Genomic DNA, 20495 nt, shown 5'->3' with positions numbered 1-20495 from the left:
TACATCGGATTTAATCAAGCCTACAGGGAAACCAAGTGACCATAACCAACAAATACCAGATTGAATCCGCTATTCTTGCTAAGATATTGTCATCTGCATTCTGCAATTAAACCTGTTAATAGGCTGGAATCGGGTTGAGCTTTTGCCAAAATTTGAATGGGTCTGACCAGAAACCCAAGACTAAAACAGTGTAAAATGTTCATGGCTAAACCCGAAACCTAACCTGGCCCGTGAGCAGGTCTATATGCAATGTGTCTGTTCTTTATAAAGTCTGCCTGGTGGAGAGAGAAGATTTGATGGTAACCAATAAATGGGGGCACATCCCAGGTCAATACTGAGTAAGTCCGCTAAAAGAGAAAAACACCCCATTTTTTTATTTTTATCTCTTTGGTAACCAACAGTGACTCCTTTATCTTTTCGCTAATGCAATGCCCATTTTATCAGAAACGAAAAAAAGGGGATGTGCCCTAATCAACTTCCATTTTTATTATTATTATTGCAATGCTAGGGAAATAAACAGTAATCAAGACGATCTTCTAATCTAAAGACAAAAGGATAGAGCCTACAGAGTACAGGTCTAAACACCCTGTGTAGGTAAAAGTAAAGCCCTGTTAAGTGATTTTGGTCGGTACTCTTTGGCCAGCACCCAGAAGTGCTCTACTGCTCTCTAAGCATCATTCTACATGGTTTGTGATCATTGTCACGAGTATGATGGTTACTAGAAATCACCCACCAGCCATCTACCATCGCCACTTCATAATCTAGGTTTAGACAGAAGACAAGGAAATTTAAAAGAATGGATTTGAAAGCTGTTGAAAAGAATGGTTACCACTTATCACTGTAATTGGTGGGCCGGGGGAGGGAATCATCTGGGAAGGTTCATAATGAATTATAGACGTACTCCTACCCTATTAATTGTGCCACTTAAATAGTCAATATCTTCAAATGTAGGTCGGTGATTAATACTTTTATTTTCGTTTATTTATTGGAAGAAATTCTTTCATTGGGTATCTCAATTTCCTCATGTTTTTCTGTTATTAATTTGTAGGAGTCAAGGACTTGATCCCTTTTAGCTTTATTTGGTGTCAATGGAGAAGGATTTTCAGGTGGTTATCCAATGAGACCCACATTTCACGAGTCCCATGTGATTTGGAAGGGTTACGTGACAATTGACAATATTTGCTTCTTTTCCCCTTTAGAAGTTTCATCTTAATTAAGATTTTTCTTTAAAATGTCTCGTGGCATGAAGTTTATGTTTATTTACCTGTAAATGTGTTGGAATGAAGGTGAGAAAAATCTTGTTTCACAAATTTTACTTTGCTTTGGAGGGAAGGATGATGTGACAACCACTCTACATGGAAGAAAATGAAAGAGTGAGGAAGGGGAATAAGATTTGCATCACTTTTTGCAATACAAATTTCATACCTAAAAGAAATTCAAATGCTCTAGTCCCTGTATAAACTTTACCCCCAATGGGTGTAAAGTTTTTTCATATTTACAAAACAATCAAGGGAAAAAGTGAATTGGGTGCAGAATTTGTACCTGATCCACTTCTTTAAATACGCCTATTGGGCGCAATTTTTTTTTTTTTTTTTTTAGTATTACATGTGGTTTTGACTTCGACGCTAATTAGATTTTATTGTTCTTAAATGGACCTATTGATTTTTTATTTTTTCCCTATTTTTTCTAGAGGGCGGATTCAGTCATCACAAAATTGTACTCACACTGTTCTCATAGCCATTTTCAGCTGTGCATTGGGAACCATACTTGTATCAGGGACTAGAGTATTTGATGTGAGGTTCAAATACCTTAAACTCAATAAGCGACTGAAACCTTCTGATACATCTCCAGATGGTGCATTGTCTTGCTTTGCAATTATTTGCGAATTTGGCAAATTTGAAAGCTCGAGCGACAACTCACCAGAGAGGTTTTTCCAACTCAAATCTAGAGCCCTAAGATCCAACAGACTTCCAATGCTGGAAGGTATCCTTCCTGAGAAACTATTACCACTCATTCAGAACAAGTAGCCTTCATAAGTTGTCTAAATCTGTTGCCATTGAGATTCAAAGTAGTCACTGCCAGTCAGGTTGTTTTGCCTTAGATTCAATATTTCCAATTCATACAGATAATCTGGCTAGAGAAGAAATTTCCTCCAAGAGATAACATCTTCGGATCCCTTCTCTCTCTTTGAAGGAACTTCACCGGAAAAGTGATTCCCTTCTAGATAAAGAACGCTTAACAAGCTGCACTTTTCAATCTCCATCGGAACAAAACCATTAAATGAATTGCTTGCCAAAATGCTGGATTTCTTGCCACCATTCTACAGTCAAGGATGCCGGTGTGTGGTGAGTGGCCGGCGGGATGCTCGGGTTAGATGAAGACAAGAGATGGGAAGGGGAGAGTTCGAAAGATATTACACTGGAAAGAAGCCCTCCTTTTGAGTTTTATCTTTTTGTGGGTGGTTGAACCGGATTTGTTCAACTAACGGCTGAACACCAGTTAAAGTTGGTGTTTTTTTCGAAATGCTGACATGGTCGCCTGTGATTGGCGGATTCACGTGTCCAGTGCACCAACGGATGCACAGAACGCGGACTTAATTTTATTGTTTGTCCCCCAAACTCTGGTATTTATTTTATTATCTATTTTTAGAGCCCAATTATGGTGTACTTTGATAGTTTTATGGCATATTATATCAAAATTTGAGTTATGTTGATAGTTGATACAATTTCCAAAGAATGCACCAGAAATTTTGCCCTATTTTTATTTATAAATTTTTGTGGGAAGAATCTGGTCAGAATACAGCGAGGAACAATTGGGAAGTTGTCGAGCAATGATGTTGAGCCAAGACATTAGAAGGAGCTGGCTAACCCACTGAGCAAATCTTAGTGAAAGCGTGGCACTTCAATCATCTTTGAAGAGCTCACGACCGATAATCATTCTTCTGATCTCACTAGTCCCTGCTCCAATCTCAAATAGTTTAGCATCTCGTAGAAGACGACCGGTTGGGTACTCGTTCACATATCCATTTCCACCTAGACACTGGATAGCCTGCCATATTAACATAAAATATTAAGATATTATAATTGAAACGTTTGCTACTAGTAATAGTTTAAGATTTCCTAATTGGGTCAATCGGGAAAGCTCATTGATGATTCCACCTACTTTTACCATGTGGAGGAATCGTATTCGTATGGCTGATCTAAGCAATCTATGAGATAGGGATATTGGTATATAAGATGAATGTCCTACCGCAAAGGCAAGGGAGACGATGGAAAATGCAAAGGACCAAATAGCATTCAAGATATCAAAGGGAGTAATTTATTAAGAATAAGTAAAATCATGCACCAACGAGAGTGATATATGTTCTGTTATTTCACCTGTAAAGCAACTTGTGTGGCTCTTTCAGCAGAAAAGAGTATAACTCCTGCACAATCCTGAAAATTTGTTTTCTCATACTGGTCATATTAAATTTGATCATTCTGTGAAAATGCACAAATGTGACAAGGAATCTAGACATATGCTTTTTATTTCAGTGAGGCATCATTGCATTATGAAGATGAGGAGAAAATGAATCAACTCATTGTATTGACTACTGATTGGAAAGAATAATCTACAAACAGTACAATTGTGCACAAGGGGGAGATTAACCATTCCGCAGATCCCACCTTGGTGATCTGTGTAAAAGTTTGAGCCCACTCATATTAGTAAAAATCTCCATCCAATGGAAATTTTGCAGAAATGGACAATCATATCCATCTGACCATTCTCCCATCCACCCCCAAACAAAAAAGGGATGTACCAGAAGTTGCAATTATTGTGCTCAAGTTGGTAAAGATTACAGAAATCTATTAAATTGACTATCTGCATTAACCTTACAGCTTAACATGATTCAAGATCCAAAGCATGAATCCCAAGGGTTTTATTTACATCTTCTGAATAAATCTTTTTCTGTAAATATCTTTTGTTTTTTCTTCTTGAATTTACAATTTATCTGATTCATAAAATTAGAAACAATCAGGTTATCATGAGTTTATGACTTCATTTGGTAATTTGTCATTTGTTTATTTTTATAACTGACGAGGCTTTTGTGCTACAAAACCCTTACTAGAATAAGGCACATTTGGTTTATTTAAAACCTACTTAAACACTTTAATTTTTTATTTTTTTCATTGTGGATAGGTTAAAGATTCATTATGTGTGAGTTAATCGACTTTAACGTCAATGTTATAATATCATATTATACTAATAGTGCCAAGGGGTAAATTTCATTGTAGTAATTACTTCTGGTGGATGTGATTCTAAAGTGCAGTAAAATCATTTTGTGTTGTATATTTACACCTTTAGTATATATATTTAATTCTTTGGACAATTTTTTAAAAACATAAAATCCTAAAGTTCATGATTCACGATTTGGTTCAATTTAACATTCTCTGCAATTTACAATATGATTACAATTTTTAAAATAATGATTAACAGTTTCTGAATGCTTCTCATTTTCTTTTGACAAAAAACAAATATATAAAAACTAGAGCTTCAGAAATCATCAAGGCATGAGAGAAAAATTGGGAATAAGGATATCTAAAGCACCTTTCTGTCGATTTTCCCATTGTCACAGTCCCTTGCTACAGAATATACGAAAGATCTGAAATATAAAAGTGCAGGCAGGAAAAAAAGGATTATTCCTTTTTTATTTGCAATATTTTATTAATAAAAAAAGAAAAAAATAGTACAATGAAAGGTCATCACTTCCTAGACAAGGGGATGAAAACATGCATATTAATAAGTTGATCATAGAAGGAGATTCTGAAGTTGTGGTGAACTGACTAAAAGAGGATAACTCTAGGCTCTGGAATTACAGCAATGAAAAGAGAAAATTTAAGCGGCTGACTAAGGACATTGAAATTCAATGCACATGGGTAAAGAGAAGTGCAAACTCATTGGCAGATGGTCTAGCTAGGCAAGGGGTGAACAGAAACTCCATCTTTTGGGCTGTGTTGTAATTGCTTTACTTTTGGTGTTCACTGGTTGTACTCGGGAGTTAAGATTGTTTAGCTCCCTTGCTTTGTAATTTTCATAATCTTAATTCAATTCACCGTTATTGATCAAAAAGAAAAAAAAGAAAACTGAGACAGAAGTATAAAAATAACAATCATAAATTGTTAGATAAGAAACCTTACCTTGAAGATTGTAATGAAGTATACATGTCAGCAATTTTACCCTGTATTTTAGTGTCAATCAACAGTCTTTAGTCACAAGTCAAATACTGATTCCTATACAAGGCATCAGCAATACTAGAGTCTTAGATGTCAACCTGTATTAACTGAAACTCCCCAATAGGATGGCCAAATTGCTCACGCTGGCGAACATATGGAAGAACAACATCAAGGCATGCCTGCATAAGACCGACAGGTCCACCTGCCAAAACAAGCCTCTCCAAATCTAGCCCCGACATCATGACATAGACCCCTGAAGAAAAGAACAATTTGGCATAAGAATTATATGATATTTAATAAAAGCTTACACAATCCCCAGCGTTCGGTAGAAAATCATAAATCCTAGAGAGGGGGAGGGGGAGGTGAGCCCTTATAAACCTGTAGGGTGTCATGTGACATGTAATATGCTTTTTTGATGGATAACTGTAATTTTTATTAAAACTGAAAGAATCAGTATGTACAATATGCCAAATTTCCCTGTTACAAATACCTGGCTTAAGCCACCTGATCTCCATTTTACATGCAATATTGCTATAAAACTGTTAATTTGCACAAGTGGAGATTCATGCCAATTCAACAGGTACACATATAGGTGGATATTTTTGATAACCAACAAATTTAAGAAGATTTTGATCAGAAAACTATGAATCCTTTTCAAACAAAAAAAAATAACAAGAAAATATTATCTCAAAATATGGATTTAGTAGAACCAAATAATTTTGGTTGAACAGTTACTGGAACAAGACAACAAGTGGCTCCTGTGTCTATCCCACAAGATCAAGCCACGTATCACTTTGATGGCAACTCTCTATGTAATCCTGCTCCTGCTGGAGTTGGAGGAGTATTTAAATATCCAAATGGCTCCCCCATTCAGCTATTTACTGCTTCAAGGAATGCAAAAACAATGCAGCCTCCAGTGCTTTTAGTTTTTGGCATCTCAGTTTATGTGATCGAATGGGCTAAAAGAGAATGTTCAGGTCTGCAGAGATTGATACACTACCTTAATAAGATTAGAGACCATTTTAGCTCATTCCCATCTCTCTGAAGGTGGATCCCAGAGGAACAAAATATCATGGCTGATGACCTACATAGGAAGGGTATGGAAAGTTGTTTTCATTATCATCATCATCATCATTCATGACTTATCCCAACTTTATGAGGTCAGTTACATGAATCCTGTTTCGCCAATCAGTTCTATTTAAAACCATATCCACTGTTACACTATTAGTGCTTAAATCATTTCTTACTACTTTTACCCATATCCTTTTTGATCTACCCCTAGCTCTTATAGCCCCTTCCACTCATAACAAATCACTTCTTCTAACTGAGCTGTTGGTAGTCTTCTATGAACGTGACTAAACCATCTTAGCCTACTCTCTCTCTCTCTCTCTCTCTCTCTCTCTATTTTATCACTTATTGGAGCTACTCCTAGGTTTCTACAGATGGCTTTATTCCTGATCCTATCCTTTGTAGCCTTTCATATGGAAAGTTGTTTTATTTTTACTTGTTACTTTCTTTTCCTGTATAGTAACAGCTCTATCCTTTTCTAATTTTTTATTTTCTGAGGATGGGGCTGCATTATATTTTGTAAAATGTGTACATCCGTTTGCTTTCTCTTTTATGAACAAAATTAGCTGCTTTTTTCCAGAAAGAAAAAGAAACATAGAAAGAGAAAGAGGCCAAGATCATTGGCAATGTGCCAATATGAGGAAACAATTCTGATACTTAGTTGAAATAAACAGCAATTATTTGGTAGATCTGACTCAGCATCTGAATGCTAGGATAAATCAGGTTCTATTCATGTAGTATTTTTCATTCACTTGCTAAAAGTACTTCTCTTCTTTCAGTATGAATGAGCTTTTCTAATGACAGATTGGAGGTCTCAATGATGCCAATACCTTTCCCTTCCTGCCCAAGAACATTTTCTTCAGGAACAAAACAATTCTCAAAAACGAGCTCGCATCTGCATCATTGTTGAGTATATAAAAACCTGCTGCTAATGCTAACAAACAAATAGAAACAGGTAATCACATATGAGCACTGTGGACATACGTATCACTTCCTCGCATCCCAAGCTTGTCTAATTTCTGGGCAGTACTGAAGCTGCAAAATATTACACCAAATAACAAACATTCAGAAAATCCCCTTGGGTTGTTTTTCCATTTATTTTACTATTTTCAAATATTTCTCTCTGCAAATATGCTTTGTACTGATTTTTCTTCATTTATATTTCTATGTGCATGTGCTTTTTTGCTACTATAGTGTTTGCCCATGCATGCTTGCATTGATAACAATAACATAACTTTCATGTGTCTGCACATACACCTAAAAACAGACAATTTCTCATGCATTTCACTTATGTTCCATACTGTCCTTGTTTTAAGTGAAAGAGAAAAATATGATGTGCCCATGACACATTCGACTTATCATATCAACCTAATTTTTAGTGGAGATGAGTCAGAACCCAACACAATTTTTAGTTCTTAGGTTTTAGAGTTCAACCAGAATTAGTAAACCAGGTTTTATGTAGTACAAGTACCCTGGCATTCCCTTCTCGATAATAAATGCTGTGATTCCTTTTGAACCAGCAGTAATGTCTGTTTTTGCATAAACAACCTGATCCAATTCACCATATCAGTGACAAATAAAAGGAAGAAAAATAATAATAACAGATATATCATCAGAGAGCAAACTAAAGAAGACTTCCTTTTTGTTGGTAAACTTGACTCAAACATATAGTTTCTTTGCCATATGTCAACTAAGCTACCATGTTGAGCCCCACAAGGGAAAACATCCTTTACTGATTACTTCAGGGAAATATTTGATATGTTGTTACACAAAAAACATTCAAATAATAAAATAAAAGGCAGCAATAAATGTACAGGTTATGAAGAGGAAGAAGAAAACAGCTTACTCTCAAAGTAACTACTAACTATACAGCTCGCTGTCACTGGCCAGCAAGCTTTTCTTTTTCTTTTTCTCTGGCCACAAGGGGAGGATTCTAGAGATGGGATTTTAGCCTAAGGTTTATCAAAACTTCATGAGATCAGGCAGATTGGAAAATACAAGAGGAAGGCAGAACCACACCATTATTCAGACATCAGTTATGGCCTAAAACATTTTTTTATCATTATTTTTATCAGAAACATAAATTAAAATGAGAAAAAATATTTGAAGTATGCATAAAGAAATAAAGTTAAGTGCAAAAAGTTACTCAATTAAGATTTACCGTTTGTTAGTTTAAAATACCCAGTCATCAATTTATACCAAAAGGTTAATAGGTTGGTGAAGTTGCAAATTTCAGTTCCAACAAACAGTGGCAAATAAGTTATGGGGGAAAAATACATTTCTACAAAATCCTTCACCTACTGGAGTAGCTCACCTGAGATCTTGCATGTTTATGGCCAGATTGTCTTCTCCTATCTTCTTGTGAGGAGACTTGCCATGTGTACTTGTACATGTTGATGGTTTACTTTCTCTTATTAAAGGCATCTTTTTGGTCTTTGTCTACTCATCCTTGGTAGATTGGATGATAGAGATAATAATTCCATTTGCTGTTTCTATAAAATCTCCTTGATCCTGTTACCATTTGAAATAAGAAAAGTAAGGTATTTGATGTAGGCGCACATGGCAAGGCCCCGGATTGCGCCACGTGGCATCAGCTGGATGAGATCCTAGTCGTCCATCTCTAACTGCCTCCAACCACGCCATGGAAAGTTCAAGTATAAAAGGGGGTGCCCAACTCAAGGTAAATCCATCTTGCTCACTCTTGCTCTCTTGCATTCCTACTCTCGAGAGACCTCATCTGAGCTCTTAAGGACTAGCCCTGAGCCCTCGTCTCAAGCCTAGTCCGGCCCCTCCTTAAGCATTTGACTAACTTGACCATCGGAGTCTCCGCCCCTAGGATAACACCCGGGGCCTTGAATGTATGCTCTCTTCCCAACTTGCATCAGTATATGTGTTCGGGAGGAGTTCAGAAGTGTATATTTGTCGAAGGAAGGGGCCGACAGCTTCTTTTCATTGTCTTTGTTGGTGTTGCCATGGCCGCGGTCTTCTCTTTCCTTCCTCTTCTTCTTAGCGACCCTAGGTTGGGGTCAACCTCTGGCTCATGGAGGCGCTCACTGGCCTTAGCTTCTTCGACGGCAATGTATTTTTGTGCCTTCTTCAAGAACTCGGCCTTGTTCTTGGGCGGTGTCTTGGAGATGGACCATTTGAGGGGTCCGGACCGAAGGCCGTTGACATGCATGCATGGATACCGAGGGGTCGAGGTCTCTGACTTTAAGCTCTTCCCGCTTGAACCAGTCGATGTAAGCTCAGAGCCTTTTTGAGCTCACTGTCCAGATCGGAGCGTGGGCAACACATCAACGTCACGCCTCAGCCTTTGGCCTCGGCTAGCTACTCAGGAGGAGGGTTCTCGGCTTCCTTCGGCTCCACTTCAAGATGCGCTAAGGCATTCCCTACGACATCACCCCTTGGCCTCGTGGAGTCGGTACTTTCATCGGGAGACTCCCTGACCCGTCAGTCGCACTCGGTGCCTCCAGGGGTGGTCCTCTCCCTCAGTACCTGGACTCCAGGCACCCAAGGGGAGCTCTCGGATTCAATGCCAGCCCTCTCACTACTGGACAAGGTGGAAGAAGGGTTGTTGGTGTCAATCAGGTCAAGAAGATTGTAACACTCAGGTCTGGAGTCTAAATACGACATGGTTCGAGGAGAAGTTCTTTACCTAGTGACCGAGTTTGAGGAAGAAGACTAAGGGATTGACTAGTTGGTGGTCGAGGTCTTTGGGATCACAAGTAGAAGCGAGAAAATGGTGGGGAACCGCCTCAACCAGCAACCTTATTTAAAGAAAAATGTACAGCTCTGATCGCTTTGATCCAGCAGTTGTAGAGTCGCCGATCTAACAGCCCGAACCAACATGTGCCACATGGCATCGACCTCGGGAAGACGAAATGACGCCGAAAAGACAAACCAGTCCACCCGCCAACTCTGGGTCAGGAGCAACCCAAATTGGGAGACCCATCACCTGTTTCACACACAGCCATAACCAATCGACGCGAACGCCCGTCCCGTGTACAGATCCATGGTGACACTCATACAAGCACGACCAACGAACGCGGATGACTCACACTTGTATCGGGAACAGTCCCACGCTCTTGGCTCATCATGATCCTCCAAAGAGGCGAGAAGTCAACAAGGAAGCAATCGCCACAGGGTTACTAAGAAGAGCTCTCAGTAGTCGAGGCCGACGCCTCCGCGCCATATGACGCTCTCTTCGATCAAAGCCAAGGCCTTTGCCTAACACGCCATCTGATGCCTCCACGAAGCTATGTACTACTCTCTTCGGCTGAGGCTAAGGTCTCTGCTCAGCAACCTGGTCGACCTCGACCACTACTGCCTCGAGAGTGGGGGGGAAGTGATGTAGGCGGTTAGGCGCACATGGCAAGGCCCTGGATTGTGCCATGTGGCTGCCTCCAACCACTCCATGGCAAGGTCAAGTATAAAAGGGGGTGCCTAGCTCAAGGTAAATCCATCTTGCTCACTCTTGCTCTCTTACATTTCTACTCTCGAGAGGCCTCGTCTGAGCTCTTAAGGACTAGAGCCCTTGTCTCAAGCCTAGTCCGACCCCTCCTTAAGCACTTGACTAACTTGACTGTCGGAGTCTCCGCCCTTGGGATAACACCCGGGGCCTCTGACGTTTGCTCTCTTCCCTGCTCTTAGGTTGGACTCATCGGCCTCGAACATAAGCAAAGTTACCATGTTGCCCTCAGCCCCATCCTTGGCAGCAATAGTATTAAAAAGGATGGAAGTGTCTGGGTTTTGCAAACCATTGACATGGCTTGACTGAATGTTCATATAAGTGCATAAGATTTTCTTTTGTCTAGAAATGTTCAGGGATTGGCCAGAAACTTCATGCAACTGGTTGATGTTCACGGTAGTTCCAACCATCAGGTCTAGTTCAGTCTGAAAGCAATTAACTAGGCAAGTTTTTTTTGTCAGCTTAACTAGGCAAGTTCTACAACAAACATGAATAAACTCAAAGCTATGGATTCTTGTAGTTGTTTACTCATCCTTTTGTAGATTATATTGTATTGTTAAATTCTAGTTTTCCTCTCAATGAATCAGAAAATAGGGGATATTAACATCAAATTGAAATACTACGAAGCACTAGTGCAAAACAATATACAATTTAAGTATAGGTTTCAAAAGTTAAACATGATCATAACTTTCATGAAGGCAGAAGAAAAAGTGATACCAATATTTAGATCTTATATAAAATGAGAAATAGGTATTGCTAGATATATGAATACACAATGCTAGAGATTCTAGGAGAATACCAAAGTTTGAGCAATTGGACCATTGGTACACCACATCTTGTTACCATTTAAAATATAACCACCATCAACCCGATCAGCCTTGCATTTCATGCTAACAACATCAGAACCAGCTGATCATATATAAAGCAAGACCATATAAGAGTTAAAATAGTGTCTTTATCATCAAATCCATAGTATAAGAAAAGCTCAATAATCCACAACAGTTACCATTGGGTTCACTCATTGCCAAAGCTCCTACATGTTCCCCGCTAATAAGCTTTAAAGAGATGTAATTATATAGTTAGTATGCAGAAAAGCACTATAAGAGGAAGATAAATATGAATGCCTACAATGATATGACAAAGGAAAATGTAATACTCATAAAAATTAGAAATTTCCACACTAATTGGTAGGATGCAAATAGCATACATGGTATTCATTCTTGTTCAATATTCTACCATAACAGCTGATGATATTAGCTTCTAAGAGAAAATTATAAGGAGGACATGGCATATATTTTTTGGCCAGCCAACACTAGATTGGATCCAAATGGAAGGCCTCCAATTGTGATCTTCATCCAATTAGATTATTGTAATCATATGATTGATCATATTGTTTGGATATTCAGATAATTAACCAGGAATAGAGACTGAAATCATTTTTTTAGTGTTAACATTCAAAATTTATTGATTGTGGAATAAAGAATAGAATATACACAAGTGAGTTGTATTCCCAGAGTAAGTTAGGCTGGCGTGTTCTACTTAACCCTAATTTCTATCAATTACATCAATCATTGTGGTACAATTTCCAAAAGAGTCGGGCTCTATTTACAACTTGTTTGGCCATTGTACCAGTCGAACTGTTTGCTAATCTCGGAACCCAGTTGAAACTTGAAAGGAGGTTTTAGTTACCTGGCCTGGGATGTCTTGGTTGGAAATCCACCCTTCTTTATTCAAAAATAGACATATTTCTTCCTTTTTTATTCAGATTTCCTTTTTGTAAGGAATTTATAGTTTTTGTTTTTTGATGGGTGGCTGTTTTGGCAAGCTGATTCCCTCTGTACAGCTTCTCATTGTACAGAGGCTTCATTGTATTATGGCTCTTTGATCTTATTGAAATACTTTGCCTTCTTCTTTCAAAAAAGAAAAAAGAAAAAAATATATATCTTCAGCATGTCTTGGCTTGGTTGAACTAAGATATACCTATATTCAAGTTCGAGTTTAATTTGAACTCCATTTTGCTGTTCATGTTCAGCTCGACTAAATATTCAATAAGTTTGAGTTCAGCTCAGTTGAAAAATTATATATATATATATATATATATATATAGAGAGAGAGAGAGAGAGAGAGAGAGATTTGAACTCGATCAGCATCAAACTCAAATAGACCCTAATAGAAATCAAGCCTGAACTTTGTTCAATTAAAGCTCGATTAAGTCTTTTATTTAATCTGACTCCGCTATAAATTTTCTAAAATGCCAGAAAATTAAAAAATTATTCATTTTAAATATAGCATACTAAATTGATTATATGTATAAATTCATATAGAATATATTTTTATAATTTTAAATATAATTATATAAAATTTATATATTAAAATTAATAAATATTATAATATAATCGGGTCCAGATTTTAATCAGATCTGGCCTCGAATTTTCAGGTATCATTGACAGACCTACCCATCCCCAACTTAAGTGGAGTAGATGGGCCTTTAACTTAACCCACTTAATTTCTTTAATTTGTGGTCCCATGTCTAATTTAAATGGTATCATAAAGACCTAAATAATTGCCCTATTGTCTTATTATGAAGCCTGCATTATGTAGGCTTTTAATTCAACCCAACTAGACATAAGATAAGGTGCAATACAGCAATAACACCTATAATAATAAGGTGCTCCTCTCTATAAAAACTTTTGTAATCATCAAGGTTCGATGATCAATACTATAGAAATCAAAATGTTGTTTTAATGATTCAATAGGATTCAAGTACATCATACATCATATATCTAGAACATCCTTTCAGTCAAAGTGGATCCCCAACAATGGTTCCCATGTGTTAGATTAATGTATACCCAATAAAGAACAAAAATGCATCCATAGTTGTCAAGGTGACACCTAGGCGACAAAGCGCCCTTGGAGGCTCGCCTCGCCTAATCACCAAGCCGTTTTGTACTTTCTATTATAAAATACTTTTTATTCTGTATTTTTTGAGATTATAATTATAAAATAGACATTATTAAACTAAAATATTCATTTTGTGTGCTTATATACTAATTTCTTTTTATTATTTTCTGATTTGCTAGGTTTAATCAACACAAACATTGCTAAATGCTATATTGAACCCTCAAAGACTTCAAAATCCAAACCAATAAGTAAGGTAGAACATAAAATTTTGTCTAATCAACGAATTTTCTTCTTTTCTTCTACTTTTTCTTCCATACCTTCTACTTTTTCTTTTCTTCTTTTCCTATAAGAAAAATAAGGGTTCAGCCCCTATATTTTTTTCAATTTTCTTTTTTTTCTTCTTTTTCTTCTCACGGATATGTTGATTTTCTATACTTAAACATGAACTTTATAGTTTTCTTATGAAAAGTATTAATAACTATTAAGGAAATATGGTTATGGTACCTAGGGAACTACCCTAGGATCTATGTTTTTAAATTAAAAATAAAAAATAAAAAATTATCCATTGCCTAGGCGGCTAGGCAACAAGGCACCCCCCTGTCGCCTAGCCTCGCCTTGGCGCCTTGAAAACTATGAATGTATCCTAAGAAGCATATGTCTTGATACTTCTAACTCATGGTGCAATAAAATGACAGTTTACTATGATAGCTTGTTGAAATCTCTCAACCAACAATCAAATCAATTTAATTCCTTCATTCTGAAAGGCAACGAATTCAGGAAACAAAGCCTTGGATACAGTGTTCTTAGTTTTGTACATCTGAAGTCAATAGAAAATGGTAAAATTAAATAGACTGAGCTCGGTAAATGCATAGATCTTGTCAGAAAGAGAAATTCAACAATGAATTTAGAAAAACAATACAACAGTACTGATAAGTTGAACTTTTTAGGTGGGTCTACAGGTTCAAAATTTCATGAACAAAAAAAATGAAAAATTCAATATGTAATTGTGAAGGAAAAATTTTGTTGAAAATACATGGATTTGTAACTCTCTGATTCTGTATTTATTTTACAGAACAATGGTTGTTCAGCTCTCAATGTACAGCCTAGGCCTCTAGGCATATTTTGAAGATTTTTTAAGTACAAAAAGAGAATAGACTCCTCTAGAGTTTCAGAATAAGTGAAGAGGACAAGCGGAAGCTATTTTCCTACTGGGGTGCAAGGGTATCCCTCCATTTTTCCCTCCCTCCTTCCTGCATCTCTTTCCATCCATAGTTGCTGCATGGAGATCTCTGGAACTTGGCTATTCTCTCTAACTTGCCTCACCTAGGCATGAGGCTGGTATTCAAGAATTAGGCTGCTAGCCATGACCACAAGGAACATAGATGGTAATTGGATGATGTGAGAAGTAAGAACCCATTGGCAGGTCAAAAATTAGAAGGATGAACAAGAATCTCATAAGTAACAGACAGTATGTAAATCAGGTTGCATTAAATGGTTGCACGACTTTACCTGACCAAAACACAATTCAATCCCTTAAATTTACCAAGGACCATCAACTGAAATATGCATGATACAAAAGAGAAAAGGAAAGACTAGCATAATTCATTTAACCCTCTTTAAACACAAATGAAAAACACCAGCTAAGTAACAGAATTGTTGGTTTTAGATTTGGTGTTGCTAAGTTATGAAGTCAGCCAATGCATGTCGTTTGTAGTCAGGCCTAGCAACAGTATCAACATATAAAAATAAGGAAGTACGAGTAAAACCGTAGGCATGCCTAAAAATAAATAAATAAATAAATGAAACCTTAGGTAGATACTTCTGCTTCTGAGCAGGGCTTGCATTCCTGACCTACAAAATCATTGACGTTATATTACTTGAAACTGTTCAAAAAAATATGTTACTCAAGATTTATATGTGAAATAAATAAATATATATATGATCCAAAATTGGAATTTTGCCATTTACCAGCTGATTGATGCAAAGATTTGAGTGGGCACCATAAGAAAGGCCAACAGATCCAGAAGCACGACTAACTTCTTCCATTGCTATACAATGGTATAGATAACCAAGACCAAGTCCCCCATACTCCTCTACAAGGAAAAAAAAATCAATTAATTTTGGAGGGAAGCAACACCGAGACATGTCAATATGAAATAAACTTCTAAAGGAATTATCTGTCAAAATTTACCCAAGAGAAAAGAAAAGAAAAGAGAGGCTACACAATACAGACGCTGAAGAAAAATCAGTCATGTTTCATGAAAAGGGTCTGACCAGGAATAGAAAACTATAGAATTGTCCTTGTGGACAAAGACAAATGATAAAAGAGCATCATCTAATTGTCAACCAACATTAACCCAAAAGGGTCATTGCCCAATGTTGCTCCTGGCTATCTGGGCTCTCAGAAGGGCTGAACATATACAAACCTAACCTTGGCCATTTTTTCAGAGAAAGTGGCCACTCTCATACTCAAACCTGTGTTCTCACACTTGTCAGACCAAAGTTTTACCATTGGACTGAGAAATGCCCCTAACCAAAATAACATACATAAAGAAAATGTGTCTACTGACAAAATGGAAATTAGTTGTTATAATCTTCGTAACATTGGTCAGCAGGTTGAAGGAGGCAAGGAAAAGGAAATAATATCCATTTAGCATGAGCCAAGCAAAGTTCTCTAACACAACAGAATGGAGAAGGGGCTGATAGATGTATAGAGTGTTAAACATCAACTTTGATTGACAGCATCTACCAGCACTAATCCTCGTAATTTCTACACTGAAAGTCTGAAACATTTCAAACTGTGCTATTCAAATAAAACTACCAGCTTAGCCAGTCTGCCTTGCACTTTATCTCCTTTGAGAAACCTTTTTGGCTGATAAAATTATATGGTTAATGCTTCATCCATGCCATAATAAGATTAAGTAAAAAAGCATGCTCAATATACAGAAAACAAGCATATTTAAAAAGGTGTCAAAAGCACAATAACTTGATGAAAAAATGATAAAGTAACCAATAATGTTGAAGGTAACTACAGTACTTGTATAGAAAAGAAAATTTCTGCATATCTATACCTGGTGCAGTAATTCCATGGAGATTAAAATCACCCATAAGTTTCCACAAGTTAACCTCCTGAGAAAAGAAAATGTCATAATCAATAAACTACAGTAAGCAACTATCCTAGTACTACTTTAGGAGCTGTTGGATAGACCTCTGGAAAGTGGTTTGTCCTGTCCACTTTTGATGCATGTGGAGCAATATTCTCCTGTGCAAATTGTGCTACACTTTCTTTAAACTGTTAGCATCACAAATGATAACCATAAGAAGACAACCATAGACTGGGGGAAAATCTTATAAAATAGGGGAAGTTCATGTTAACTGATTTATAGGTAGGAGTACAAAAAGAATTAAAAAAAAAAATCTTGAACAACTTTTGAACTTTAGTCATGGAATCCTTCAAGAAGACAAGCAAAGAAAACTTTCCATTATAGTTAAGATGTCACTACAAAAGTCAAGTTCAACATGGCTGAACTTTCTAATTCAAATGCAAATTATTCTTCTCATTAGCATCATTGTTTGTGTTGATTGCCTTGTGGCTAGCATCGTTATTGCATCAACAACTTATTGTCCGCCATATACATTCATCCATTCTATCTAGCACATCTTCTGTTAATGAACAAATTTTCAAGTCTTTTCCTGTCACCTGAATCCATGTTCTTTCTCTTGAACCAATCACTCTTCACTAGTGTCAGCACCTTTCTTCATTTCTCATGATTTTTTTATGAATTTTCTTCATCTCACATTATTAAACCATCTGAACTGACTTTCTCTTGTCTTATTCATACAAGTAGTACCGTCCCTCAGTTTCCTTTGATGCAGTCACTTTATTTTTTCCCCAACTAATCTTGCCACTTGCCCATTTTGACACCCACATCCCAGTTATGTTCAGTTTATGAATCTCTCATTTCTTAAAATTGTTCTAAGCATGGTCAGCCTTATAACCATCCCATATGATTTGCTTGTATGTTTCACATTCATCATCTCACAGCATTCTAGAAGCATACCACTTCATAAACCGAGCTCTAAAGCTCTGATTTCTAAGGAAATATCTTCTATGACCTCTCTTTTTTATAGATAACAGTACTAAGACAATATAAATTGTCATTTTTATCTAACTAACTTTCCATTTCTGCTAATCTCTTTATTGAAAATGCATTTATTTGTTCTATTTTGGTCTAGGGAAAATCTATGATGCAGGAAAGACATGGTATTGAAAGAGTTTTGACCAATCAAAACCCACCCATGAATTTTGATGAATAACACCTGATTGGCTACCACGTTTATGATTCTAGTTGATTGGTCAGATATTTTGACTAATCAAAACCCACCCACGTTTATGATTCAGATATCATATCTTTTCCAAATCATAGTCGAACCCTTTGGTCTATTTGAAGCCCTTATATCTTAAAGCATCCCTGCAGAATTCCAGTTTTACCATTTGTATTACCTGTAATCTAGCCTTGTCAACAAAAAGTGTGCCATTTTGCAAATAACATGCCTCTTGAAGCCCTTATATGCATTTCTGCTTAAACTCCATGACATACACATGCATACAAAAATATGAACATAATGTGATTCTTGAAGTATGTAATAACTGCATTGCTTTCCATCCTGTCATTTGTTCTCTAGCAGTGATTCCCTCATAAGCGTCCTAGGCCATGATAATATACCAGTTAGGAATTTTTTTTTCCTTTATTCATCTGGTATTTTCTTTGTTCTTTTTATCTTGTTAAGTGGCTTGATCAACCAGGACAGACCAAAATCACCATTTATAAATGTTCTTCAAGTTCCAATACTCGTATTCCCTTAAACTAGACAGAATATCTCATATATTCTGAGTTAATAACTTCCCTTACAATTAATCTCCCAGTTTAACAATTACTGAAAATAGCTTATCCACATTTCATTCATTATTTCAACTTCTGGAAAATAGTATAGTGCTTTAACTCTAAAGTAAACTGTTGACAATTTAAAGTAAAAACACGTTGCTAAATTTTAGATTGAAACTATACAAAATTACAAACTAGTTGAATAAGTGGAATAGAAAAGGATAAATAAATTTGAAAAGGCATAGTGAACAAAAAAAAGTTATAAGAAAACACAGAGATCTTAAGAGATAAAGAATTGAAATTGAATAAATGCATAAATATTCCATTCAAAGCTTGCTTCCACCAACAAAGTCTCATCGAATACAATATTATAAAGTTTTTTCATCTGTACTTAATACGATTGACATCATCACTCGTGATAAAATGAAAAGTAGAGTTCAACTATGATGACCTTGAAGGCACTGAAGGATTCTTTGTATTACTGAAACAAAAGTCCATCTTTAATGAGTTAACAGATTGGCTCCAAATTAGAACAAAGAGAACAAAGGGGTGATCTCAGGGTTGAGATTTCATTGGAATATCTTGTCTTAGCCACTCCAAGCTCACCAAGTGGCAGGCAGCAAAACCAAATTTAGATTGATATTCCGTTTTAACACTGCATTAGAAATTATTTCGCTTTAGTCTTAGAGAGCATTTTGAACCCATGTTGTGACCAGTTAAAATGAATTCATTTTCAGTCGTTAGGAAAACTGAAGTTCATTTTCAAGAGAACCTGAAATGACCTCTTTAATGCGAGCTTCTACCAAACATCATTCATTTAATTTAATCTTCTAAACTTAAACACCGCCGAATCTGGAGCAACAGATGTATTAGAAAAAAAGTATAAAAACTCTAACAGCATAATTCCAAACCTGCAATTGGGTATCGTCGAAAAGTAGAGAAGTAGAAAAACAAGCGTGTTGTCTCCGCTTTCGGAGGAGACCAGAAAGAGACCTTACTGCACATAACCTCTGCATCTCCAAGCTCTCCGATTCAACGAGAATTGTAAGCTCTACACAGAATAAAGCTGAAGACTCAAGTCACACCTTTTTTGTCTTGCGACGAAACTGAGACTGAGAGACAGGGACACAGGTAGCAATTGATCTTATTATTTCATCTGTGATCAGACGGCCCCTAGCTCAGTTTCAGTTTCCCTTGGTCTGACAGACGTTGGTATGGTATCCGTTCGTTTAGTGGACCGAAAGATTTTTTATTGTTTGCGAGGATCTCCATTTATTTGGGCTTGCTTACATAACAGAAAAAAGATGAATACGTGCCAACCGATGGTGGCTCAGTTGGTTGGAGAGGGGAAATGGAAAGGGAAAAGTGAAAAAAAAAATGAATACGTTTACATTTTTCCATTACTGATTAAATCAAGATATGGATACGAGTCAACAATAATCCCCCGAGAAATGGTTAGTCAGTCATCGCGGAGGTGGGAATTGGGATGAGACGTGTTGTTAACACTATCGTGTCCTCTCCTCGTGCGAAAGATCGAGTCCAACGCGGACTTGTGACAGCTACAAGTCTACATCTACAATGCATACAGACGAATCAATAAATGCGAAAATGGTAGATGGTAGTTCTTTTTTTTTTTGTTTTTAATTCCGGATTAGTAACACGTACTTGGGCGGAGGCGACTTTGGTCCCAAACTTTAAAACGCATCCTAATTTTCAAAATGTGTAAATCCATTACTTCCGTTCATAATATTTGAAAAGGACACAAATATTCTTCTTAAAGGATTATCTACTTTTTTTTATTAATTATCTAAATATTAATAAAAATTTAATAATTTCAAATTCTTATCTCTTCTACAAGAATGTCCATTGACACGTAATTCTAATTTTGAAGATGCAAGCATTTGAGAATATTCATTTTTGCTAGCGTTTGGACAGTTGATAAAGAGAATTAGATAATAC

At 36.7% G+C, this 20495-nt stretch overlaps 1 protein-coding gene across 1 annotated transcript; it reads right to left on the bottom strand.

Annotated features, from left to right (window-relative positions):
- Positions 1–2736: 2736 nt before the first annotated feature.
- Positions 2737–19921, bottom strand: IVD (isovaleryl-CoA-dehydrogenase). The gene is made up of 15 exons (XM_088969342.1): positions 19448–19921; positions 16859–16942; positions 16722–16779; positions 15619–15743; positions 15457–15501; positions 11756–11804; positions 11549–11658; positions 7753–7829; positions 7266–7316; positions 7112–7176; positions 5312–5466; positions 5178–5218; positions 4588–4642; positions 3378–3434; positions 2737–3048 (listed from the first exon to the last, which is right to left on the bottom strand). Exons 1-15 carry the CDS (start codon positions 19550–19552, stop codon positions 2902–2904), a joined length of 1224 nt encoding a protein of 407 aa, XP_088825468.1. The 5' UTR covers positions 19553–19921; the 3' UTR covers positions 2737–2901.
- Positions 19922–20495: the final 574 nt, after the last annotated feature.

This window comes from Nelumbo lutea, chromosome 2 (genome assembly GCF_056320005.1).
Source record: "Nelumbo lutea isolate HS-2025 chromosome 2, American lotus-T2T, whole genome shotgun sequence".
In the NCBI taxonomy this organism is placed as follows: Eukaryota; Viridiplantae; Streptophyta; class Magnoliopsida; order Proteales; family Nelumbonaceae; genus Nelumbo; species Nelumbo lutea.
The sequence above is the reverse complement of the archived record's forward strand: the minus strand, read 5'-3'. Positions and strand labels throughout refer to the sequence as shown.

Bases quoted from the DNA above. Each gene is read 5' to 3' on its own strand.
- IVD (XM_088969342.1), bottom strand. From the start codon at position 19,552: ATGCAGAGGTTATGTGCAGTAAGGTCTCTTTCTGGTCTCCTCCGAAAG. The intron at 11,659-11,755 runs GTAACTGTTGTG...ATATATGATCAG, and splicing joins GGCAATGAGTGAACCCAATG to CTGGTTCTGATGTTGTTAGC. The intron at 3,435-4,587 runs GTGCTTTAGATA...ACAAATTTTCAG, and splicing joins ATGGGAAAATCGACAGAAAG to GATTGTGCAGGAGTTATACT.